General features: G+C 39.2%; 1 protein-coding gene across 4 annotated transcripts in view; it reads left to right on the plus strand.

Annotated features, from left to right (window-relative positions):
* SPHKAP (SPHK1 interactor, AKAP domain containing) overlaps positions 1-26,753 on the plus strand; it is a 90,924-nt gene that overhangs the window by 55,087 nt on the left and 9,084 nt on the right. For all 4 annotated transcript variants that reach the window (XM_074963864.1, XM_074963866.1, XM_074963868.1 and 1 more), the window contains exons 4-8: positions 7,757-7,816; positions 11,294-11,428; positions 15,509-15,764; positions 16,062-19,869; positions 25,546-25,725. In XM_074963864.1, coding sequence (XP_074819965.1) covers positions 7,757-7,816; positions 11,294-11,428; positions 15,509-15,764; positions 16,062-19,869; positions 25,546-25,725 — 4,439 coding nt within the window. The remainder of the gene's footprint in view (positions 1-7,756; positions 7,817-11,293; positions 11,429-15,508; positions 15,765-16,061; positions 19,870-25,545; positions 25,726-26,753) is intronic.

The following is a 26,753-nucleotide window of genomic DNA, read 5'->3' on the forward strand; positions in this document are numbered from 1 at the left end:
CAAATATATCAATTTCAATTACAAAACAGAATACAAAGAGTACAGGGCTCACTTTATATTATTTTTTATTACAAATATTTGCACTGTAAAAATGATAAACAAAAGCAATAGTATTTTTCAATTCACTTCATACAAGTATAGTTGTGCAATCTCTTTATCATGAAAGTGCAAGTTACAAATGTAGTTTTTTTGTTACATAACCGCACTCAAAAACAAAACAATATAAAACTTTAGAGCCTATATGTCCACTCAGTCCTACTTCTTGTTCAGCCAATTGCTCAGACAAACAAATTTGTTTACATTTACAGAAGATAAGGATGCCTGCTTCTTGTTTACAAGTCACCTGAAAGTGAGAACAGGCGTTCACATGGTACTGTTGTAGCCGGCGTCACAAAATATTTACATGCCAGATGCGCTAAAGATTCATATGCCTCTTCGTGCTTCGGCCATCATTCCAGAGGACATGCTTCCATGCTGATTATGCTCGTTAAAAAAATAATGTGTTAATTAAATTTGGGACTGAACTCCTTGGGGGAAAATTGTATGTCTCTGGCTCTATTTTACCAGCATTCTGCCATATATTTCATGTTATAGTAGTCTCAGATGATGACTCAGCGCATGTTCAATGCTGCAGATTTGACAAAACACAAAGAAGGTACCAATGTGAGATTTCTAAAGATAGCTACAGCACTTGACCCAAGGTTTAAGAATCTGAAGAGCCTTTCAAAATCTGAGAGGGATGAAGTGTGGAGCATGCTTTCAGAAGTCTTAAAAGAGCGACACTCTGATGCGGAAGCTACAGAACCCAAACCAACAAAAAAGAAAATCAACTTTCTGCTGGTGGCATCTGACTCAGATGATGAAAATGAACATGCGTCGGTCCTCACTGCTTTGGATCGTTATCAAGCAGAACCCATCATCAGCATGGACGCATGTCCTCTGGGACAGTGGTTGAAGCATGAAGGGACATATGAATCTTTAGCACATCTGGCACATAAATATCTTGCGACACCGGCTACAACAGTGCCATGTGAACGCCTGTTCTCCCTTTCAGGTGACTTTTAAACAAGAAGCAGGCATCCTTATCTTCTGTAAATGTAAACAAACTTGTTTGTCTGAGCAATTGGCTGAACAAGAAGTAGGACTGAGTGGACTTGTAGGCTCTAAAGTTTCATATTGTTTTATTTTTGAATTCAGGGGTTTTTTGTACATAATTCTACATTTGTAAGTTCAACTTTCATGATAAAGAGATTGCATTACTGTACTTGTATTAGGTGAATTGAAAATTACTATTTCTTTTGTTTTTTACAGTCCAAATATTTGTAATCAAAAATAAATATAAAGTGAGCACTGTACAGTTTGTATTCTGTGTTGTAATTGAAATCAATATATTTGAAAATGTAGAAAACATCCAAAACTATTTAAATAATGGTATTCTATTGTTTAATCGTGCGATTAATTTTTTATTCGCTTGTCAGCCCTACTTCTAAGCTCAGTGGCCAGGGCTTCCGACCATCCCAACTCCACTGTGAGTGAGAGGATACAAAATTGAATAGGAGATGCATGTCAGTGTTATGTTAGGAAGGAGAAGCAGCTTGGAGTATCAGTTCTGGAAGTCTAAAGTGTACTTGTAATTGCATGACCACTGGTTGGGAGGTACTACTATATAGCAGAAGTGCGCTGGGAGAATGGCACTCTTGTAATCTTTCTGAGATAGTCACATTTTAACTTTGGATGCAAAGGCACAAGTATAATGCAGCACCTCGTGTTTCCATCCAGCTGAAGTATGTGCTAATGCTTTGTTACCACTTACTTATGCATGCTGGAGAACCAAAAGAGTTGGAGCTTGAGGTTATTCAACATCCCTGCCTGCCAGTGTGATGGAATGTTTTCCCTTGACATCTTTGTTTAGTGAAATCATTAGCATAAAATTAGGCTTAACATTTATTCCGTCATTCTTTTGAGTTCTAAAAATGCTGTTAGTGCACTGTAAAACTATTTAATATGCACAGATAAGGGGGACGGATTTAAATACTTATTTTTTTAATTATCTTCCTTTGCCTCTCCATGACTGTTGCTAATGTTTTTTTATTTGTAGTAAATTATCATTTAATTTATTTATAATAGTTTAGAGCAGCACTTCATAATCTATGACAGGTGAGAATCTATGACATTTTCATAATATTTGAACCCAACGAGGGAAATTTCAAAAATTTCCACAAAATCTTCCCTCTGTTTTTTCAGCCATATGGAAGCATTTTAAACTTTGGACACATTTGCATTAAGTCCCCTGGATGGTTAACTTATTGTAGATCAGATCTGCCAAGAGTCTTGTTGTTTATGTTGTAGGATGAGGGAGGAACCATAGTGCCATAGAGATCAGGGGAGCCAAGAGGACCCTCAACGGATCTCAGATCTAAACTCATTCCTGCTCTTTCTGTTGAGAAGCCAGCTCCTCTGTGACACACTATGAAACAATCAGAGGAAAACAAAAAAGTTTCCAGCACATGGGTTTTCCATGGCAACAGTCTGGCCCTTTTTTTAGTGTAAGCTTCTGTATAACTAGGAAGAGGAAGATGCTTGGAGATAAAATTAATGTTAAAGTTAAGTGGTCGCATCTTCTTTTGTGCCAGCATTGGTTTAGTTCAGCCAACATCATATTGAGAGTGGCCCAGGAATGAGATTTATTGGTTTTGTTAAACATCGTAGATAAATTATTTAGTTTCCAGAGACTGCACTTGACATTTAAATGGTTACAGAAGAAAGTCAGTAGGTAGAAGGGCCCACAATTGAGTCATTTGAGCAGAAATGGGTAATATAGACATAAGCTTTTATAAAGAATTATATTAACATGATAACCAAGTTTCAGTAATAAGTCAGAAATAATAAAAGGAGAAACAAAATTAAATACTGAAAGTTTATCAGAAGCATTCCATGAAAGAGTGGACATAGGGAGATAGGTCAGTTGGTGCTACTCAAATGAATAGTACATTTGGTTTCAGTTGTTTTCTGTAATAATATCTTGTCTTCATTCCTGACTGCATTATTTTAATAAAAAACAGTGTTTGACTTTCAATGCCTGACCTAGATAGTGTTTTACTTCTATAATGCTAGCCAGATGTGCATAAAAAAAGTTGTTTCTTGCAGTTGGCATGGGTATGAGCCATCCAAAGCTCATTGAATTAGAAAGTCTCCCTTTGAAATAACTCCAATTTAAATCAATGGGCTTTGAGTCAAGCCTCAGGTTGCTAGGGCTCCAATCCTGCAACTTCTAGAACAGGAATGGACTGAGACACAGAGCCCCATTGACCCACAGTGGAGCCCTGACTGGTTTGTTGGGCATAGAAATAAGGAGTAACCAGTACTGCCAACTCTGATTATTTTATTATGACTTTTGGAGTATTTTTTACTTGTCTCATGAAAATGTGATGAAAGACTGATAAATCACCAGGTTTCCCTTATTCAAAATTGTCACCATCTCCTATTACTGTCAGTGGGGTTGAAGCCAACAAGGCCACCATTCCCTTACTATCTATCTGCATGTGGAAGTGAGGCTGCATGTGGAAGTGAGGAGGCCCTGAATTTAGCATTCCATCTGTTAATAAATAAAATAAGTAGAAATATGTATATAATGCATTATCTCTTCAGAGGACTTATAAGCATAAACAAATTATTGTCATAACATGTAAGTTTACTAAGTATCGTTATTCCTGTTTTACAGATGGCAGGCGGGGGAAAGGGGGAGAGCATGCGAGATAAAGGCATTTGCCCAAGGGCTACAGTGTGAGAGCCAGGATTAGATTCAGGAGTTTCTGGCTCCTTGACACTGTTTTCCTTGAAAATTTCCTTTACAGTGTTTTCCTTTCTTTCCCCCTTCCCCCAAGCAGTTCCAGTAATAAGCATTAGAGAGGATATGAAGTCTATCTCATTTCTTCTGCGAGCCATGGAGACTAAAAATCCTTCAATGTCAAGTTTAGCATGCTAGTGGGCCAGTTCTGTTTGATGATGCACACAGGGATCAGTCTGAAGAACCTGCCCCAACAAACATCATAACAGGGTACCATGAGGTAGGGCCTATGGGAGTAACTGGCAACAAGGCAGAAATAAGGATGGTGTGTCAGGGAGGTACACACAGGAGCAGTTTGGTATCTAGAAGTATTGGGGTGCTCCCACATTGAGCTGAAGTTGGAGTTAGGCTATAAGGTCTTGCTAAATTATAGTTAAAGGTATTAACCTGCATCTACATTAGAGAAAAGTTCATGGTTAAATTGGGGTTAGCTAACACCAACCTAACCTCAATCTCTTTTCCTAATCTGTACAGTTAAAACATTTTTTTTCAAATTATCAATTATACCTCAGTGTCCGTTTACTATATTATGACAGAGATCTCTCAGTGATAACACTCATATGCTTATCAACCAATATAAGTCAATGCACCTAATATATTTCATTAATATCAGGCAAGCTGAAAACCATGAGTGATTTTTAGATTCAGTTTTCTCCTTTCGTGTCCGTTAAATTGGACAGATATACTCTTAATGGGTCTCCTAGAATCTGGCAGTACTTTGGGGCCAGTTAAAATAGCAAAAAATCAAGCAAATTCTGTAATACATTTCAATAACCACTGGGGCACAACATTTATCTTTGCAGTAGTTGCCTATAGCTTCACATCTGAAAAGTCCACGCAAGTGCAGAATTCCAGGAGATTTCAGTAATAAGGCAATGTAATAAATCAGTTTCTATGAAATTTGCACCTGTCAGTGTATTCAGATATATAGGATACAGTACTGCTTTAGGCATATATATAATAAATGCATTTGGATATCAAATTAAAAAAAATCAAGGAAACAAGCTGTGACTTTAAATAATGCATATACCTGCACATGATTCTCCTTCTTCTACTGAGGCATAAAAGAGCTAAATATATACCGTCCGCTCCACATGAAATGGAACTGACAATTTCACCGCGTGCTTGGTAGAGGCATATTTTAAGTTGGCAGCTGATGTCACTGTTACAAGAGACAATAGATATTTCAGGTCAATCATGTGCAGCACCACATCAGTATTCAGGCATGCAGTAAATTACAAAAACAAGGATTATTGGAAAATAATGTGTTTGAGTAACACTGTATGTATGTATGTGCATATATACATAGAGAGAGAGCAGAGCCAGACTTTTTTTTTTTTTTGGCACAGAAAAACTCCCATTGAATCCAGTTTTGGGATAGAGCCAAAATGGCTTTAAGAAATAAAGCACCTTTTCCTTAAGTCCCAGAGTAAAATTTTCAAAAGCACTTAAAGTGCAGGCACTTAAAAGCCCAAATCACATCTTCTCTCTCAGAACAGGAGCTGAAGCATGCTTGAGAAGATAAAAAAATGGAGGTATACATTTTCACCAGGTTTTCAAAATGTCTCCTGACATCTATGCTGAATTCATTATGGCCATTCACCTATGTATTTGTATGTGTGTATATATATATATATATATATATATATATATATATATATATATATATATATATATATATAAACATACCCATACACACACACATTTATATGGTTAGGAACATATTATCATTGTGGACACTTGCAAAATTCAAAGTTGTATTTGCTAAACAAAATCTGGCACCAATATTTTCTAATGGTTTGTTGTATACACCATCTGCCTCCGTAATATACAACTCCTAAGAATCAACTGAAAGAAAGGGAGATTTTGTTCCTCTGTACAATTAACTATAACAGGCTCAGGACATTATGTAACTATAGTTTGTATTGCTAAAGGGTATTTTTATTACTTTATGGCTTTGACATGTCCATTTCCTAATAAGTACATCTTAAAAGTTAGCCATACATAAAACCCTGGTGACAGTGACACATTCTTCTTGCTGACATCCTCAAGCACAGAAATACTTTTCTTTAAAGTGTAATGGTGGAAAATATGTTTTTGTATTGGTGTAAAGAAGTTACATTATTAAAATAAAATAAACTCTTTTAAAGAGCAAAAAGTATTCTTCTTTGCACTTTTTTTGGTTCACACTGGGAGGGCTGAGTCTTTCCATCTGCTATGCTTGCTGTTACTACAGATGGTCATATTCTGTACATATGGTATGTACATATATAAGCTGAAATGAGTGCTACGTTAGGGTGGAACTGACATATAATATGCAGCAGAATGTCTAACTTCAGTATATTGGTGAAATGTACCATTTTCATTTTTTTAAAACTTTATACCTTTCTAAGTGAGTTTTACAGCTTATGGAAGTGAAGTAATATTGTCTAAGCCTAATGATAATGTGAGCAGGTGCTGAGAAAGCATTTCCCAAAGAGTCCTTCATGAACTAGGATAATCAAGTCCTTTGACTTCTGTTGGAAAAAAAAAATGTTTTGTCTGTTGTAATACATCCAGCCATGTTAGCATTCAAAAGATGTCAATGTTCAGCCAGTTACTACAGTTACTACAGTTATTTTTTTTTGTCTAAGAAGCCAGTGCCGTATGAGGTTTGAGCAGTCTTCCTGCGAGGTGCTACTCCCACTGACTGCAACAAAAGTTGAGGCACATAGGTCTTCAGTTGAATCAGACAGGGAATTTGTTCCTCCTCTGATTATTACAGAGCAATTGGCTGAGCAAATGAAGTTTGGCGCTAAACCTGATTAAAGGTTAGTGTAGGATTTGGACTCTACCCTGAATCTGGACTGGAGTTTAGGTCAAGATGTATCAGCATCTAAATCTCAGACTGTTCTTCTGAGATTTCTGCCACATCCAAAAATAGGAGCAAGTCCAGTTTTGGGGCTTTTGCCTTGAATGCAGCTTACCACCAAAGCGGAGGATTCAGAATTGGCTCTCTTCTCCCCCACAAAAAATCCCCAAATTAAAAAAGGGTTGGATTTGAGGTTCCTGTTTTGGCCAATCTCTAGTATTCTACAGTGTCAAGTACACTGTTGTTGCTTAAACAGATGATGATCAGAGCTGGTCAGACAATGGAAAAAAATACCCCTCTTTTCAGCGTGAAACTGGCACTTTCCACAGAACCACGTCTAAAATTACCAGATGTTTTACTAATTCTGGCAGCTGCAGTGCCTGGTTAAGGCTACACAGAGCCCTTGAGTACCATTGGTTTATGAACCCTCTTCCCAAGATAAAAATATTCAGTTTCCAAAAAGTTATTAGGTTCATCTGGACATGCTAGAATCCTTTTGAGCCATGTGATCTTAAACCCATACACCACAAACTTAACCTGTTCCCAGCTGGTTGATTACAAATGTTTAATTTCCATTAGTTTCCCTTTTCCAACCTTCCAGCTTTCCAGTAAATGAACTGAAGCTACATGCTGTAATAGGAAGAATTATATCTTACCTAATAGTAGTTGCTATGTAGTGCAAGGTGTCCTGTGTTGTGGCCGTGGGAGTCATGCGGCAGGCAATGTGGAGGAGCATCATCGCGCTAGCCGTTGCCAGATTTCCTCTCTGTTTTCCCATATCCATTACATTCTAGTGTAATGGCTACATTTGGCAATTTGACAAAGAGAATTTGTGTTGGAAAGATACGATTGCTCTTAATTTCTTGCCTTTTCTTCTCCCATTTTAATGCCAGTATATTACTCCCATTTGACCTTATGACAGTTCTTCTTGTGTGATGAAAAGGTGCCATATCCAGCTACAAGTGTAGGAAATGTATTTATATTAATTACCTTTAAATTGTTTGCTAAATTTCTTAAGAAACCTTATACTACCTTTTTTCTCTCTTTTTTTATTACAGGTTTGCTTTGTGAATGTAGATGCAAACAAAGATGACTGCAGTGATGAGCGCTTAAAACAGGTATCAAATTAGGAAAGGCCTAATAATGTGCACAATACATATGTTCATGTTATTCACAGGACGGTGTGATGAGAACGAGAGAGAGAGGCCCAAACCATATTCCTCGGCCCTATTCTCTCTCGTCCCCTCTCAAACTTTGCCAGGGCTTGAAACCTAAACATGGATCTAAATTTTACAAATGGACACTCATTTTAATATGGGCCGAATCAAAACTCTGAATTTGAAACCCCTCAAACAACAGTGTTTGAAATTCAGATTTGGATACAGCTCTACACGTGTGGCTTTATGCCCAACTCGGATGCCAGCTACTAGAATTTTGTGGTCTAAATTCACAATGCCTATTTTGTAAGTGGAGTTTCTGCTAAGTCTTGGTTTTATAAAAGAAGTGTTTGTACATGTGTTGTAGTTGTAGTCGTTTATCTTGACACTGCAGTACATAAAATAGTCTCATGACGTCTTTTCCTCCTATCATCAAGCAAATCTTGAGGCCCTTTTACTCAGTTATTTACGTTTTACTCAGCTGCTCAGTCTTATTCAGGCAAACTCCAGACTTTGGAGACTTTAGAGACTGGTTAAAAAAAATGTTTAAGGGCCTAAGGATTTGACTCATTGGATTTCTGCTTATTTACTGAGCAGAAAACCAGGACACTCTTTAGCAATTCATAAAACCAGCGGCACAGCTGGACATACAACCAAAAATGTGCATCCTCCTGAAATGCTCAAGTCATGTGGTTATGGGAAGAAGGGACATTTTGAAAGTGTGGCACAAAAATGAGCTTTTATATAGGGCCACAGAATGGAAGCTTAAACCTTCCCTTACTGCCTCCATCATCCCATGCTGGCATCAGAAATACATGACAAGTGAACACATCGAAGGAGGGGGGTCTATTGGCCATACTCAAAGTGTTCCTCAGTGAAATACTGAAATTTGTTTGCTGGGGCCATTCTCACTTCAGTTGAGAACTGCCACATTATTTTCCTAATTGCCGTCTGCCAGTGATTCGCGAGAAGGAAGTCTTTCTACAAGCAGCTGTCGATAGCCTCAAGCTGTGGAAACTTAAACATCAAAAATATATACAGCTTCCATAGGCAAATGGATTTTTCTGATGAATCAGTTGATTAAGTGTGGATACCAGATTGAAAGTTTAACTTCACTGAATCCACAGAAGTACTAAATTATTTTTTTATTTATTTACAACCTCAGTATTTTTTTTTAAAGAACTGATGCTATGTCAGGTCATGGGGATTGATTAATGAGCAAGAAATCCTTGATAAAGGCCAGATCCTGACACCTGCACAAGTTAGAATCCTCTCCCACAAGCACAAATCACCATTGGAGACTCCTCACAGCAACATGGGGTTTGACCCATAGATCTACATAGTGGTGCCTTCACTGGCCATGTCCCTAAGCTGTCCACAGGCCCCTCCAGTACAGTGGTACAGAGAGAGTGGAACCTTACTTTGCAACATTCCCTCTCTCCTTGCATGGCCCCTCCACATCTGGGATACCCCATGCACTGAAAAATGCCAGGTCTGTTACCTCAGAGGCCCTACATATGTGGCCTTACATATGTCGCCTTTCGACAGACCACAGGATTTAGCCTTCTAGAAATAGAGTAACCAGTACGTAGTCTGAATGTTTCTTAGGTATAAGTGGAAATTAGTGGTTTTTCCTCTGTGGTTAATGAACATTTTAAAATATGTGCCACCAAGATGAAAGTTTATATATTATCTAACAGCCTCTAAAAGGAAGATCGGTCTGTATGCCTTTCTTTGTATAATTTACAATGACTGTAAAATCTACTTTTGACACTATGGATTTAAACAACATGCTAGTGCAGTGAAAATATTTAATAGAAGTATATAAAAGATCTTGGCATAACTGTGAGGCACAAAAATGTTTATATAAGTTGTACAGTGCCATGTGTTACATATTGGTGCTGTCTGTTAGCATTTCAAATCATCCTTTTGTCACCTATAAAATAGAGTCTATACTGTGCTATAGAATATGTTACAAGGGTTTCTTGGTTACAAATTTAAGAACATTCTTCCCAGACCTTTCCCTTTGATTCCAAGCAAGGGGAAAAAAAAAAGATATTTAAAATGTCATGGTTTTCCAGCCTAAGTAATCTGATAAATATGGTAATTTAAGCAAGAGAAAATACAGAGAAAACACTACGATAACAGAAAAATTATCATGAAAAAAAGACAAGTACTTTTTTTGTACTAGACTAAAAATGTCAAAATGAATTGAAGCACCGAATTTAAGTTTTATATCAAATATTAATACTTAGTCATATCTGCAGATCAATGTACTGAGAAGTAGATTGTTCCCCGTAACTGAATTAGGTTTGCCAAGCCAGCCATTGGTATTAAGTCTAATTTAAATCAGTGTAAGGAGAAATGTCAGTACTGTAACCTTATCATTTTGAAGATAAAGAGAGGGGAAATGAAGTATCTTTGAACTGTCTTGTAGTTAAAGCACAGGACTGGGTGTCAAGGTTCTGGATTCTTTTCATGGCTATGCCACTGATGTGCTGTACTTGGTCACGTATAAAGTGGAGATAATAATGGTTACATGTCTCAGAGACACTGTGATGTTTAATTACTTATTGTTCATACAGCACGTTAAGAGCTTTAGGTAAGCTCTTTGGGGCAGGGAGTCTTATTTTGTTCTGCATTTGTACAGCACCTAGCACAGCAGGGTCCTGATCCATGGCAGGGGCTCCCAGGCGCCACTGCTATACAAATATTATAACAACAGAGCAACGTATCATCATCATTAGTAGTTTATCTTTGTTCAAATGTACTGTGCATATATGTAAAACACATGCCATATAGAAAGTTACTCTGTTTTCACATCACAAATGATAGGTTATGAAACCAAAGTATCTACAGAGTATATTAAATCTAACAAATGGATGTTTAATTCAAACGGTGTATTGAATACATCATTGTAAATATAGATTTAAAACGGAATTAATTTCATAGGGCAAAATCCAGCAGATCTTTTTCCAGTAAAACTCCTTTTGATTTCTTGTTAATCATAAGCCTGAGTAGGAACTACAAGATTTAGCCCATACCAATAATTATTTAATCCTTTTGTATTTTACATATTAACACTGTGTACACAGTAGTCCCGTTCACTCAGGAGCTATTCATAGTACAAAGGTCAAGACTTTTTATGGGCATGGGGACTGAACTGACCTCTGATCCCTAATGCTGTCATATTTCTAGGGCAGTGTGGGGACATTTGCACTGCCACTGCTGTAATTGTTTGGTACATAAATAGAGGACCTGCCTTTTCAGTGCTGCCAATTCTAGTTCCGGTATGTTCTGAGAATTGAGTTCATTTTTAAAATGCATTTAAAAGGAATGCCTACCAAGTGTCCTTTAAATGTTTACGGATGCAACAGGGTAACTCTGACCGGGGTGAAGTAAAGTGGTGTTATCTCAGCCATAATTTTCTTATTGCAGAGATTGATGAGTGTCTCTCCAAATCTCCCAAAACTTATCAGCTCTATGAATGTACAACCACCAAAAGAAAACGAAATAGTCCTGCTGAGTGGATTAACTTCAGGAAACCTTCAGGCTGATTTTGAAGTTTCTCAGGTAGGCACTATTCATTTATCTTTAGGAACACATCGCAGCCATCAAGGGTAGTGTATGCAATCTGAAAGAAAAGAAGCTGCAAGCACAGAGCCAAGTGCTGGCTTGAGAACTACACAGGTATGTACACATAAAAAGAACAAGCTTAGCTGTTTAAACACCATTTATGCAGCTACATAGTTAAAAGCCCAAATCAGGGGGGAATTGGGGGCTGAGCTGAGATAGGAAGGGGTGAAGCCAGGGATCAGCCTGTTCCCCTCCAGATCCTATGGCTATCTAGGTGAGAGTTAATACTGCCGTAAGCATATTCACTCAAACTCTCATTCAGGACCCCAATAGCTACTTCTGTGCAGCATCCTGAGAAAGCAGCCAATGGTGGCATAGCTCATTCAGGATCCTGCTTCCAGAGACAGTCAGGGCAGCATGGACAGGCAGGGGAGAGGATTTAATGCTTTGGATTCATGGGGGTGAGGGGGAGGGTGGGGCGTTAGGGCAGAGCTGCTGCAGATTCCCTTTTAAGTAAGGTCTTGCTCCTCCTTCCCACTGGCCAGCCTGCTCTAGCAATCCTCCCTGTCTCCATCCCCGGCCATACTGGCCTCATTAGGCACCTTTGAAAGGAATTCATGATGGTGCTTTAATATCCCTTGGGCTAAATTGTCTCGGGAATTCATTTACCTGTGGGTACATTTAATTGCAGAATGGAAGAGCCTGAGAGCTATTAACCCCGTCAACGCTCGTCCCCTGCTTTATTCTGCAACAGTAAAACTAATTGATTACTTTCTCCAACTAAGATACAAAAGTAAAGATTAGCATCCAACCCCTTCACTCTGATGGCTCTGGAATGCTCCAATGGCAGCAATGAGTTGCATGCCAAGAATTCTCAACTTCCAGCACCACATATAGATAGGAAGCAAATGTTAAATGGTAAATTCAAACAATTTTTAAACATAGATTTTAAAAGTGTAGCTACTTATTAGAGTGACAAATTTTTTGTGGCTCTGTGTTATTCTCATAAGACTTTGTGCCTTTACATTCATACCTGTGCCAAGGGGAAAGGATGAAAATAGCTCTGTTTATTGGGCCTGATTCTGATCTCATTTATCCATGTGTAAATCAGGAGCAACTTCCTTAAATCCATAGAGCTACACAGCAGGTGTAAAGCCTGTCTAAGTAAGATTAAAATCAGAACAGGTTATCTTCACTAGCAATGATCAGCAGGGCCTGTGCACCCCTGTGAAATTAATTTGTGCACATAAATCTTTGTGAGAGTGCCCTGTAATCTCTGTTACGAAGATCATTGCATTTTATGTCCTACTAATGTGCTACTTTTTAAAGACAAAATTGGTTGTTTATTGAGGTTACTTGCTATTTATACCTAATGGCTGCATTTAAAAAACATAAATAACGGCATGGTGCATTTTAAGTACCAAAGAGCTCCATTGCACCAGTAAGGAGCAATGAACAGCCACACCACTTCATAGTTGCTCCGGAAGGCACAGGAGATCTGATGTCTGTTTGACGGCCTGTGAGTTTGGTGATCTCAATCCATTCTTCAGGATCCCAGTAAACAAGTGTTCATATCACAAAAAAACACAGCTCTCTTGCTGGGAGGTCAGGACTGAAACAGAAATGGAAGCTGACCTAAACTTCTCACCTGAGAGGTGCTCTCTCCGTGTCAGGATGAGGTGAAATAGCATTGGCATCAGGAAGCATTGTGCTAATTCGGTCCTTGTCATATTTGTCTATCTAGAAAAAGAATTTCAGGGATGTCATTCTTTTCACATGCATTAAATTCACACACACACACCCCTACCTCATTTTCACTTTGGTTCTAGTCTGTTTCATTTCCTGACCCTTAAACACTAATAAAAAGAATGAGGAGTACTTGTGGCACCTTAGAGACTAACAAATTTATTTGGGCATAAGCTTTTGTGGGCTAAAACCCACTTCATCGGATGCATGCAGTGGAAAATACAGTAGGAAGATATATATACACACACACACACACACAGAGAACATGAAAAAAATGGGGGTTGCCATACCAATTCTAATGAGTCTAATCAATCAAGGTGGGCTAGTCTCAGCAGGAGGAAAAAAAACTTTTGTAGTGATAATCAGGATGGCCCATTTCAAACAGTTGACAAGAAGGTGTGAGTAACAGTTGGAGAAAAATTAGCATGGGGAAATAGTTTTACTTTGTGTAATGACCCATCCAATCCCAGTCTTTATTCAAGCCTAATTTAATGGTGTCCAGTTTGCAAATTAATTCCAGTTCTGCAGTTTCTCATTGGAGTCTATTTTTGAAGTTTTTTTTGTTGAAGAATTGTGACTTTTAGGTCTGTAATTGAGTGTCCAGGGAGGCTGAAGTGTTTTAGCCCATGAAAGCTTATGCCCAAATAAATTTGTTAGTCTCTAAGGTGCCACAAGTACTCCTCGTTCTTTTTGCTGATACAGACTAACATGGCTACCACTCTGAAACCTTAAACACTAATGTAACACTGCAAATTGTGTACTGGGACATTTGCAGAGGAATGTTTATATCTAAACATACACCTGGTTTTACTGATTTTTTTGCTGTGTAAATTTCAGGAAAACGTATTACATTTTCAATCTAAAACTTACATTTTCAATCAAAGCTGACAGCGTCCTAATGAAGTAATACATACGTCTTTTCTTCATATTTTTATATTTTGAAGTAATACAAATTGACTCTCATTCACTGTTTCACGTTACTTTATTATTTTGCATTTTTTCATAGTACTCTTTGTACTAAATCAGAATTCAATGGTAGCTTCTTAGCGACAAGTAATCTCAAAGCCTGTCAATCTTGTGCCCTCTCAGGTGCTAACAAATTTATTCATGCAGTTTTTCCACTCAAACATATTGTGTAGCTCGAAGGGGAAAACAGACCAGTTAAATGTGCTGTTACAGTATAACACTAATCCCAAGACTTTTGCACTTAGATACTTATCTTACAGTGGCACCCAAAGGCGAGTCAGGACAGGGCAGTAATGTTCTGTACAAACCCATAGAAAGACACAGATACAGCTCTGAAGAGCTTTCAGTCTAAGGTCCCACTCCTGCAATCAGAGCTACACAGGCTGACTCCTTCACTCACATGAATAATTCACTCCAACTGAAGTCAAAAGAGAGGACGGAGGGTCTTGTCGTTAAGGCATGTGGATGGGGACTTGAGAGCTGGCTCCACATTTTAGCTCTGCCACAAACTCTGTATATGACCTGGAGCAAGTTAGTTAGACCCAGGCCTCAACGTTATTTTGGCACTTAGCTCCCATTAGGCATCTAAATATCTATGAGGATCTGGGCCTTAATCTCTCTGGGTCTTAGTTTCCCACTGTACTTTCTTTCTCCCATCCCTTGTCTTTGGCTTCCATGGTAAAGCTCTTCACTGTCTCTTACTATGTAGCACTTAACAAATCTTATTTGGGGTCCCTAGGTGCTAGTGTAAGATAAATAATTAATAATGGTGCTTTGCACAGGCACAAGGCTAAAGGAAAGGAATACAGAGTATATACAGTTTTAAAATATTGTATTTTAATATTATAATAGGTAAATAGCCCCATCCCTAACTGCCTTGCAAACTAGTCATCCACAAGGCTGATTTGTTATACGCATCACAGTAGAAATGGTCTTGAAGAAGAATGCAGAACCTACGCAAACCATTCCTTAAATAGCTTAATAACATTCAGAAACACGTATATGTTAATAATGGAGAGGGTTGCCAACTTCGACAGAGCCAAAGGCAAGTAGAACAATATGTCATTAAAAGGACAAGAAACTGAATTAAGGGTAAGCGATTTGGTAACTTTAAAAAAAAAAGTAGTCGGACTACAGCAGAGTGCTTTCTTACACCCGATTTACGTAAAACACTTTTGTAACTGAAAATGTCATGTCAAACAGTCTCATATTTGGCATAAATGTAACTGCACAGTATGTTGAAAACATCTAATTCACAAATTTTATTGCTTCTTTACAACAGACTGTTCCTGTATAATTATAAGGGGAAAAGGGAAAAAAATCATTTTCAATTAAATAACTGTTTGATATTATTTTCCCCTCTAGTGTCCTTGGCTGGCAGATGTATGTTTGGTTCAGTGTGCAAGGGGGAACAGAAAAAACAGCATAGGCTGCATCATCTTTGAAATAAACAAGTTTCTGATTGGACTGGAGCTTGTGCAGGAGAGACAGCTGCAGATAGAAACTAATATCTTAAAGCCTGAGGATGATACAAACTGTTCAGTGTCCTCAATAGAAGAAGATTTTCTCACAGCATCTGAGCACCTTGAAGATGAGAATGAGGCTGATGAATATAAAAATGGTAAAAGCAATGTAACTGACCATAAGTTTGTTATTGTTAAGTACTGCAAAATACTTCGGGTAATGCTCATATAAATTGCACTTGACATTAATTCATGCATACATTTAATTGCAGTATAGAAGAGGGATAATTGGAGAGATAAAAATCATTTATTTTTTTAAAATCTTTGCTCAAAAGATAGGGAACATGGTATTTGTATGCTAATTGTACAGTACAACACATTACTTTAATACAATCACCTTTTAGAAAATGACAGCTGGTTATCTAAAGGCTAATGTGTCATTTTTATTTGTACAGGTCATGAAAATGTACATGTCACAGAACCTGCATCAGATATCAGAAAGCATAAAGGAAAGGGACTTGAGCACCTACATTATAGGAAGACCACGCTGCCATTTGCCCTTGATGACAACTGCTTTAATAAAGAAAACTTAGCTTCTGCTAAAAACTCTGCTGATTCAGAAGACGCACTGAATATTGTGGCTGAAGACAGCATCTTACAAACTGTGGATAAGTCCATCCAGCAACTACAGTGGAAGAATGATTTAGCTGGAAGAGTTAGGTCATCCCCTAATACGAATAGCCTGGAAAGATCCCTTACAGATAAGACTGAAAATTCCTATCCAGTATGCACTTCAGAAGGTGTATCTTTGACCAGAATGGCTAAGGAAGAACGAGCTTCTCAGTGTGTCACAATAGCAAAACAAAACAATAAGCTAGACACAGAGGAGCATACGGGTGAAAGGAAACCTCATCTTCCTTTGCAAAATGAGCAAGCAACGACAGGTCAATATGCTACAAATTTAGCAGAGTCTGTTCTGCAAGATGCATTTATTAGATTGTCCCAATCTCAACCCACTTTTACCAAGGAGGCTGCTATTAGCATCTCTGTAGGAAACTCCTTAAGTTCAGCAACTTGTACAACAGAAGACATAACTTCCCAATCATGGAATGAACTTCCAAAAATTGTCATAGTTCAAAGTCCAGACAGCTGTGAAAATACATCAGAATGGCCTGGGTCTGGTTTCCCAAATCTGTGCCATTGGTCTGAATCAGAGAGTTCTGCTGAAATTTCAGATTACGTGCAGGAAGAGAAGTCCAGAGGACACACCCAGAGTACACTGGAAGTAGCTTTGGCTTGTGCAGCCACAGTTATTGGAACCATTTCAAGCCCCCACACTGCAGAAAGACTCAAAAGAGAACAAGAAGCCACAGACTCTAAAACCAAAACAGTTGATAATGAAGAGGAACAGATAAAATCTTCACGAGTACTTGATAACTGTGCAGATACAGAATATTCATTTCCATCTGCTTTGTGTGGTATGACTCAAGTAGCAAGTGCTGTAGCAGTCTGTGGTCTTGGTGAAACAAAGGAAGATAAATACCCTGCAACTTCAAGTGGACTCTTATCGGCAGCTGAGACTTCTGCAGCTATTACCCTTCATTGTAGTATAGCCATAGGAAGCAGCATGGAGAAGTTGAACAAGAGCATTGCAGAGGCATTGCTCAAAGAGGCATCCATGATTTTGACAAAGCCCAATATATACAGAAATGTAGGGGACTTTATTGAGTCCATAAATGGAAGAATTATTGAAACAGCAACAAGGCCTCGGATTTCACCCTTAGATGAAGTAATTTGCGATGAACTCGCACAAAATGTATCAAATGTTATTCTGCGGCATTCTATGGAAGAAGTTAGGAAGAAAAGACAGCTACATCCTGGTTCAGACAATAACTCAGACTTCAGTACACACGACATGTTTATGGAGACTGCCAATGAACTGCTTTTTAATGTGATATATTTCACTTGCAAGAAGATGAGAGAGATTGCACAGGTTGGTGAGTGTTCACTTCTCTTCTCTGAGGACAAAGACAGATGGAGGGTAACAGAAACAGAAAGCCACGCAACACAGACAACAGCTACTCAACCATCACAGCAAGCCCCAGATCACACCAGTGAACCACTTAGTACTTTTTACAGTGCTAATGCTGGCAAAGATCTTGTAAATTTGACAAATACAAAGAAAGATAAGGAGGAAGGTGTGCCAAATACCATGGAAAGTGCCACGCTGCATTCAGACCTGCTGTGTAGTGTCAGTGGGCATAACTCACTGGTTGCCAAAACATCCCCCAAGAAAAGATATCTGAAAAGAGCCACAAGAGATTGCTACAGATCCCCATATCAAAGCAAGACTGACCTCAGGTCTTTTTCAGACAGAGAAAACACACTTACAGTCAATGAATGCAGACATGGTTTTCAAGAGCAGTTATCTTCTGATGTCATTGTGAACACAGAAAACCAGAGCAAACATAAGTGTGATACTGTGCTAAATAATGAAGTCCAAGTTAGTGTGTCTTTATTAGGTAATCACATCTTGCTTCCGTCTCAGCCTGTGCTACAGGTAAAACATCCAAGGGATACATACTGTGTAACAGATTTTGCAGAAGAATTAGCAGAAACCGTGGTCTCCATGGCAACAGAAATAGCTGCCATTTGTCTTGAAAACTCAAATGGTAAGCAACCCTGGTTCTGTGCATGGAAAAGAGGAAATGAATATCTGGTGACCCAGAGTTTATCATGCAGAACTATTAAAAGGAAGAAGGAATCGCAGCCGAATGGCTCAGTTGTTAGGAAGCACAGGCCACCTAGACTGAGTGAGATCAAAAGGAAAACAGATGAGCATCCAGAACTAAAGGAAAGACTGATGAACAGAGTAGTGGATGAATCCATCAACCTTGAAGATACTCCAGAGTCTGTCAGTATCTTTGCAAATGAAGTGGCTGCTAAAATTATGAACCTAACCGAGCTATCCATGGTTGATAATGTCTGGCAGGGTCCAAACCATCCCAGAAACAGATTGCACTGTGAAAGATGGGGCCGTGCCAAGGGGTCCAGCTGTGAGAGCATACCAGAAGAGGATTCAGATTCCAAAAGGTCTATAAATACTTTGGGCCCAATTAATATTTTAAGTCAGCCAGGAAGCCAGACTAGTTCTGTCTCTAAGCAGTCTAGTTGTGAAAGTATTACAGATGAATTTTCAAGATTTATGGTGAACCAGATGGAAAATGAAGGGAGAGGGTTTGATTTATTACTGGACTACTATGCAGGAAAAAATGCAAGCAGCATTCTAACTTCTGCCTTGCAACAGGTATCCAGGAAAAACGGCCACCTCAATGTGAGACCAAGCTGCCCATCCAAACAGTCTAGCACAGAAAGCATCACAGAAGAGTTTTATAGGTATATGCTAAGGGAAATAGAAAAGGAAAATAAAGATGACGCTTCTTCCATCCGGAGTTCAAAGGAGTGGAGTGGAAGCTTGTTACCACCTTCTCCACGATCACTGTTTTGTTTTAGACAATCCTCTATGCCTGACAGCAGATCATCAGGTTCCAGGCTAACAGTGAATGCACCAGTTAAAGCAAAATCTTTAGATGGCTTTGCTCACAACAGCCACCAGGATTCCTTAAGTGTACAGCAGGTCAGCACTGTGTCTTCTTCAGGTCTTTGCAAGTCAGACTCATGCCTATACCAAAGATGTAGGACTGACCAGGTGACAGACATGCTGATTCATGAGACATGGGCAAGCTCAATTGAATCTCTAATGCGTAAGAACAAGATTATAGGGGATGAGGCAGAGGTTACAGATGCTGATCAATTCCCCAGTGATTCCCCACTGCATGTAGAACAATATGCAAACAGACTGGCTGCAAATATTGTTGAAAGTGGGAAAACGTTAATTGTCATCCATCAAGATTCCTTTGACTATACAAACCAGGAACATGTAGCAAAAGGCAGATCTCTCCCAAGTGTGACTCAAAGTCAGTCTAAACCCACAAGGGACAGAATAAATTTAGATGGGAAAAAAGAACAACTCACAACCCATGGATCCCTCCAGGGAAGCCATGTAGGCTCTTCTGCTTTCCTGAGGGAAGTGCCTTTGATTCAGATAGAAACTGATCAAAGAGAAGAGCTGAATAAAGACTTAGAGCCCTTAACTTCTAGTATCATCCCCGCTGGGGAAACAAAGGAGCATCTGAATAAAGAAAAACCTCCAGCAGCATATTCTGGGAAGCACATGGTTTCAAGCTCCCTGATAAATACCAGGTAAGTGACAGAAAAAGACAAGTCAAGACACTGCTTTGTTTTTAAACTTTAACAGTATACAGTGGTTTCCGGGAGGGGTCTGGTGGGAGGAACTTAGCTTTTTCAAATATATTGGAGTTAATTTCCTATTACAGCCACCTAATGAGGGAAACAAATTGAAATACTATTAATTGCCAAAAAAGACCTGTGTGTACAAGGACAGTAATTATATTACTGAGGTGCGCTTCTAACACCACAGGACACATAGAGCTGAACTCTGACTGTGAAATGGTTTACGTCTGAAAACCGAAGGTGGGAGGGAGTAAAAGGCTTAAACTATTTCAGCCTGGTTTGCACTGCCCTCCAGACCCATAGAGTTGACATTGTCCATGTCCTCTATGTTTTGAGTCACAGACAAGGCCAGATCTAGGAATGTGTGTTTTGGTGTGGACCTTATTGGTTCACCTGATGCCACTCTGCCTTCTCTCTTGTACCGATTAATCCTGCCTTGGCAAAAATCATCTTCACAGGTAACCATGTGGGCATGCACAGCTGGCTAACACCTAGGCTTAAACTAATGCTGCTTTTGTAAAAGCAAAGACAGCAGAATTTGGCCTTGAACTGTCTGTTCTGTTCATTCACATAACTAGTTACTTGTGTGCCTGGAAAGAAGAATTAGACCTCTTACAACTAGATAGTCAGCTCTGTGATTACATCTGTAGGGATGGGTATCTTGGCAAACCTTGAGCAGGAAACAGGCCTCATTGAGCTGCAGCTCTTCTGTAGTGAAATGAAAAGCTTGGCTTCTTTGGTTCAAAGCATGGTTTTTCCTCTATTGAAGAATGCTAAATCTGCTTCTGTCTTGGTTTAGGAAAAACACAAGTCCTGCTATCTTGTAGCACAATCCAAAGGTAGAGAGCCTAATTTTAGTGTGTGTTGATCCTAATTTCCACTGGCAATAAAGCAGCTGTATACTTTTACCAGTAACTGCCTACACAAACAGGTGATTCTGTGGCAGGAGTGGAGACAGTGTGCAAATGTGGGTTGCACTCACTCAGTTACCACTGCATAGTTTGCAAAAGCACAACTTGAAACCTGGTTTTTGCAAACTTGGCCCTAAATAAAGTCTTACAGTGGAAGACCTAATTATTTTCTTGCCTGTCCAGAAACAAAAGATAAGAGTTAGTCACTCATATGAGTCAGTAGAATTTTGCAAGGCTGTCTTGATGTAACTTGACATAACAACTGAAGGATGAATTAGGTGCTCAAGAGTTGCTGAATAGAGAGGATTTTCATCCACTGAATTGGCTCTGGATTTCAGGAAACTCAGAATACCCAGAAGCCTGTAGTTTTGGAGATTAACTTCAGAGGGAGTAAATTCAGGGTCTGGTTGAATATAATTACATATTTATTGTTATAGAGTTTTAACACCCAGTTTTCTGCAATGGGTAATCCTATGTTTTGACCAACTCTATCTGAACTGCTCCTTCTGTACAGTATAGGGATTTAAAGCACTAGACACTGAACTATTATGAATATCTTGGTGGACAATCCACTCAGCAAATGTGTGCCTGCTTCTGATGTGGTTAAAGATACTGTTTGCTCTTTCCTCAGGACCAAACCTGAGTTTTGTAAGGTTCTCCATGAAGACAGATGTGGGAATTTTGTGACTTATGTAGCTCATCTGTGTTTGTAACAGGACTTGTTAATGGAGAAAGGAATAAGAGACCTTGACTGAAATCCTGGATCCATTGAAGTCGATGAAAAAATTCCCATTGACTTCAGTGAGGCCAGAATTTCACTCCTTGTCACTGTGGGCAGAGGAGATCGGTAAGCTTCCAAAGCATAGAGATGCAGAGGTCGGTCATGCAGAGCTCACCACACAGGCAGGTGGGCCCCATATTATTCTTTCTTGGTATGTAGAGTGGGTGGGGAGAAGATACCACTGGAGCTGGGGAAAGGAAGATGACAGAGCAAAGCTGTATGCATCTGCACACTTTACATATGCTTGGGGGTGAATTCCGTTTGTGTGCAGAAAGTTTACATGTTGGTAGGTGAATTGAATGATGAGTTGACTTATCTGCTGTAGTCAGACAAATATGCCCTGGTTCATCTGTGCCTTTGGTGAACAGTTCTTGATGTGGCCATGTGAAATGGACTGTCGTGGTACTGATGAAACAGTGTGGTTCAGTAACCGCTTGATACACACATTTCAGCCCAGATACCCCACCAGAACACCGAGTAGCATGTTCTCGTTGCCAAGAAATACAAGCTGTACAATACAGACCTTGAATGACCCTCTGCAAAAGGAAATGAAAGAAAAGCTGAGGTTATATTACTGAAGTATTCCTCTTTCAAGTCTACTTCTATTTTGTTTAAAAGCAGCTAAAAGAATGTCATTGTTTCGCTAACATTTAGCACTTGATATAACTCTTTAACAATATCTTGTTTCACTTTTGGTTAGTTAATACAGCAATGGAGAGAGAAAATAGTTGGAAGAGAAATGTAACATATGAGAAGCTGGGGGTGGTAGGGAGCTCCTGTGTAGGGAATACATTGGTCCCAATGCTGATCCACACAGAAAACTCCTAGTGATTCTAAACGACTTTCTGTGTGTGAGGATCAGGACCACATGGAAAGACTGGTCAGGCTGGGAAATTGCACTTGCAGTATCTAATTGGTTAATGGCTCTAAAAGAAAATGAAACACTTTATAAACCCAGAAAGCTACTGTTTCACCTTGGGTTAATTGTAATTCAGTTCTTGTAGCCGTTTCATTAGCTCTTTCTTATCATGCATTCATTTGAGGTCTCTTTTACGGTCCTTATAAAACAGAGTCTCCATGTAGAGTAGATACCACAGTGCCCAGGGCAATTCTCTTAAAGTTCAGTTCTGCTCAGAAAAGTGAGTCCCTAAAAATGTCATTGTGGGGGTCCACATTATTGTTCCTTAGGAACTCCACATCAAGTGTGCAGAGTTTTAAGTAAAAACATTTTTTCCTAATCACCAGTGCTCCAAGCTCAATTTAGGTTCAGAGAGTCAAGCTGCGTTCATTCCATCTCATGTACAATCACCAAAAAAAAAAAAGTCCTTCATGCCTAATTAGTCCTCCAGGGTATGTCTACACTGCCTCTGGGAGCAAGCCTCCTTGCCTGGGCCTACAGACTCGCCGTGGTGGGGCTCGCACTAGAGCGCTAAAAATAACTACAGTAGAACCTCAGAGTTATGAACTGACTCGTCAACCACACACCTCACTTGGAACTGGACATACACAATCAGCAGCAGCTGAGACCAATAAAAAAAGCAAATACTATACAGTGCTGTGTTAAATGTAAACTATTTTTTTAAAAAGGGGAAAGTTTAAAAAACGATTTGACAAGGTAAAGAAACTTTCTCTGCTTGTTTCATTTAAATTAAGAGGGTTAAAAGCAACATTTTTCTTCTGCACAGTAAAGTTTCAAAGCTGTATTAAGTCATTGTTCAGTTGTAAACTTTTGAAAGAACCACCATAACGTTTTGTTCAGAGTTATGAACCACCTCCATTCCTGAGGTGTTCCTAACTCTGAGGTTCTACTGTAACTTTGCAGATGCTGGAGCTCAGGCTCTCAAGTCCACCCCCCTCAGCCCAAGCTTAAGAGCCCACGCTCCAACCGAGCTGCTATGTCTATGCAGCTATTTTTAGTGCACTAGCATGAGCCCTGCTAGCACAAGTCTGTGGACCCAGACTGGGAGGCTTGATCCCAGATGCAGTGTGGACATATTCACAGTGGCTTGTGCAACCACATAGTCTTCAGTGGCATTATGCTTATGCAAGTGAGGGCCAAATCTTTGCCTTATAATTAATTTATTGATGCATAAACCAGAATACTACCCAGCTCACTCTTCCTACATTCTGTTGGCTCTGCAGTGCTAGCAGGAATACAAGGAGTAAAAGCATGTTTAAAGTATGGAGATATATGACTGGATACACACATGGAGCAGCTCTGTAAGGTGCAGCATTTCAAAGACATGTTTCAGAGTACAGCTGCACTTTGAGAATAAGGATCTGACACAGCATCCTTGGGAAAAATGTCCTCTTACTTTCTGTTGTGCCGTCACCCCATCTGTCCAACCAAAAGATAGCTGGATTTCAATGGTAGCGTGAATAAATAGTTAGGGAAGCACTTTGTAATCCTTCATGATGAAAGGTGCTATTGTTTATTTTATTTCCTCTTTTCATTTCCTAGGAATAGATTTAATGTTGCCTTAAAGGTTGAATGTTAGATTTTTGCATGTCATTTTGAAATAGCTGTTGACCAAAATTTGGCGGCTATTGAAAATTTGCTGGCTGCATTTTGAGTTTTTTAAGCAGGATGTTTGCATTGTAAATAATTCAGACACTTTTTCATTAAACATGAAAGAGAACTTTGGGGAGTAGCACAGTCAGTAGCTAGAATGCGTATGAGATGGCTTTGCACAAAGCACCTGTATTTTCAGTGGCAGAATGGACTAGGGAAAGAATGCGTGTATCACATACGAACATATGCCTTTTCCAATTAGAGGTCCTCCAGAGACATTTAAGATGAAATGGGACCCACATTTGAGCATAAATTTGGTATGTTTCACTTCTAAATATGTTATAGTGTTTTTTTTTATCATGCGTGCACTACACTTCTTTTCAGGGATTTTTATTTGACTCAGATATGTATCTTGTTTTTAATACTTTTTGATGTCTAACACAATTTATTTTTTACTGTTGCACTTTAAGAAATTTAACACCTCTGTTATGAAACTGGAAATACAAAGAGAATAAGCATCCTTAAAATACTTATTGATAACAGGATTAATTTGTTTATATTTTCAGACCACTGTACAAACATAAAGTGCTGTCCCATATAATTGCTAAGAATTATTGTATTCTAAGGGCATACAAAGAGATGAGTCCCTTTCCTCAGGTGATGCCTGGAGTGGATTTTATCTGAAACCTCTTTCCCAATCCCTACCCAGCCAAAGGACATATTTTTACATGTGTGGGTTTAAACATCCAATTGCAATTAAATCATGATACAGGCCCATAATTTGGCAGTTTTAACATTTATGTGATATGGCATTCCCAAAATAATGGAAAGCCTCATTTTTTTTGTTTTTATATAATAAAAGCCATTTTAAAGAGAATCTTAGACCAGATATTTAACTGGATTTTGTGTAACATGAAATGGTCTAGATTCTGATCCTGCACCATTTTTACTGCTGAACATTACAGTGATAAATTCATGGAGGAGGATAGGTCCATCAATGGCTATTAGCCAGGATGGTGTCCCTAACCTCTGTTTGCCAGAAGCTGGGAATGAGCAAGAAGCGATGGATCACTTGATGATTACCTGTTCTGTTCGTTCCCTCTGGGCACCTGGCATTGGCCACTGTCAGAAGACAGGATACTGGGTTAGATGTACCTTTGGTCTGACCCAGTATGGCCATCCTTTGTTGACTTCAGTGGATTTGCCCTAGATTTACAGTGAATGGGAAATGAATCAGTCCCCACAAGTATCCCCACTATAGCACAGCCAGAAATTGTAATACAAAACTTGAAGCTGACTAAAGTGTCCTGCTGCTATTTGGCTCTTTGGAAATCAAGCTCTCCACTGCGTGAAGGTCGGAGACTCTAGTTTAAACGCCTACATTTTTTCACTTACCATATCAATAATGCCTTTTCTTGCAGTGTTGATACTAGAAGCAAACCAGATGCTGAAATCATGGTGGAAACAAAAACAGCTGAAGACTTTCCGAATCCTCTCAACAGCAGCGATGAAAGCACAGGCAGCTGGTCCCAGCTAGTTAACGATGAGGACAATCCTGATGATACAAGTAGCTACTTGCAACTCAGTGAGAGATCCATGAGGTATCTGCATTCTGTTTGTGTCTGATGTACAATAGGGACTAATCACCAAGCTAAAGGTTTGATGATTGTTTGTCAGGAACATGAGAGACACGCAAGGTGTAATCAGAATGTACAGAAACAGAACTAGCTACAAAACGTGTCTTTCATTTTGCAATGCATGTTCTGGTTCTTAGCCAGGTCTTTGTATACATTAGTAGCTGGCATCCTACACAGAAAAGAACTACCCAACCCCAAGCAACTGCATCATGCCCCTACAATGAAAGCACCACCTGACAAACTAATTACTGTAAACCATGAATTGTTTTATCTACTGCTGCTTGCGAACATGCTTATTTGGGCATTTTCATGGGTAATTTACATTTTAGGATGTTGTACAGAGCTCTCTGTTGATTGGGATGAACACAGAGTAAAAAATTAGAGCCATTTTGTGTCTGGGCCTGTATGGAGGCACAGGAAGTTTCTCCTTTCCCTAGAGTCCCTAGATAGGGACAGCTTTGATGTAGCTACAGGGAGTAGAGGGTCTGGACTAGACCAGCACCACTGGTGGCATTAGAGTTCCTGGCCGCCTCTGTACCCACACAGCTGACCAGTACAGTGGGAACAAATTCTTAAAGGATGACAGAGTTTCTGTTATAGTGTGCCGTTTTCTGAGTTAGCAGGTGCAATTGTGGCAGACCTGGCATATTTTTTTCTTGGGATTGCCACTACAGTCCCCCACATTCTGCATCCCTCTCAAGGCCGGACTTGTCAAAGAAGTCATCTGGTCCTTAGAGCTTATATACAATGGTGTTAGTCTGACTGACCTCAGCCCTTTAAAGATTTACTGTTTACTAAAAGCTTTTCTCGTGAACTCTTAGATAAAACTAACATTTTTGCCTGTTAACCACACCACTCTCCTCCGCATTGTGAAGACAAAAGGAAAAGTACTATATTGGGCCGGGGAAAAGCAGAGTCTATGAATGTCATATAGCACTGCTGGGTTAGTTGAAAGAATGTTGAGCTGGGCTATGTATATGAGTTTGAGTGAA

This window comes from Natator depressus, chromosome 9 (genome assembly GCF_965152275.1).
Source record: "Natator depressus isolate rNatDep1 chromosome 9, rNatDep2.hap1, whole genome shotgun sequence".
Lineage (NCBI taxonomy): Eukaryota > Metazoa > Chordata > Testudines > Cheloniidae > Natator > Natator depressus.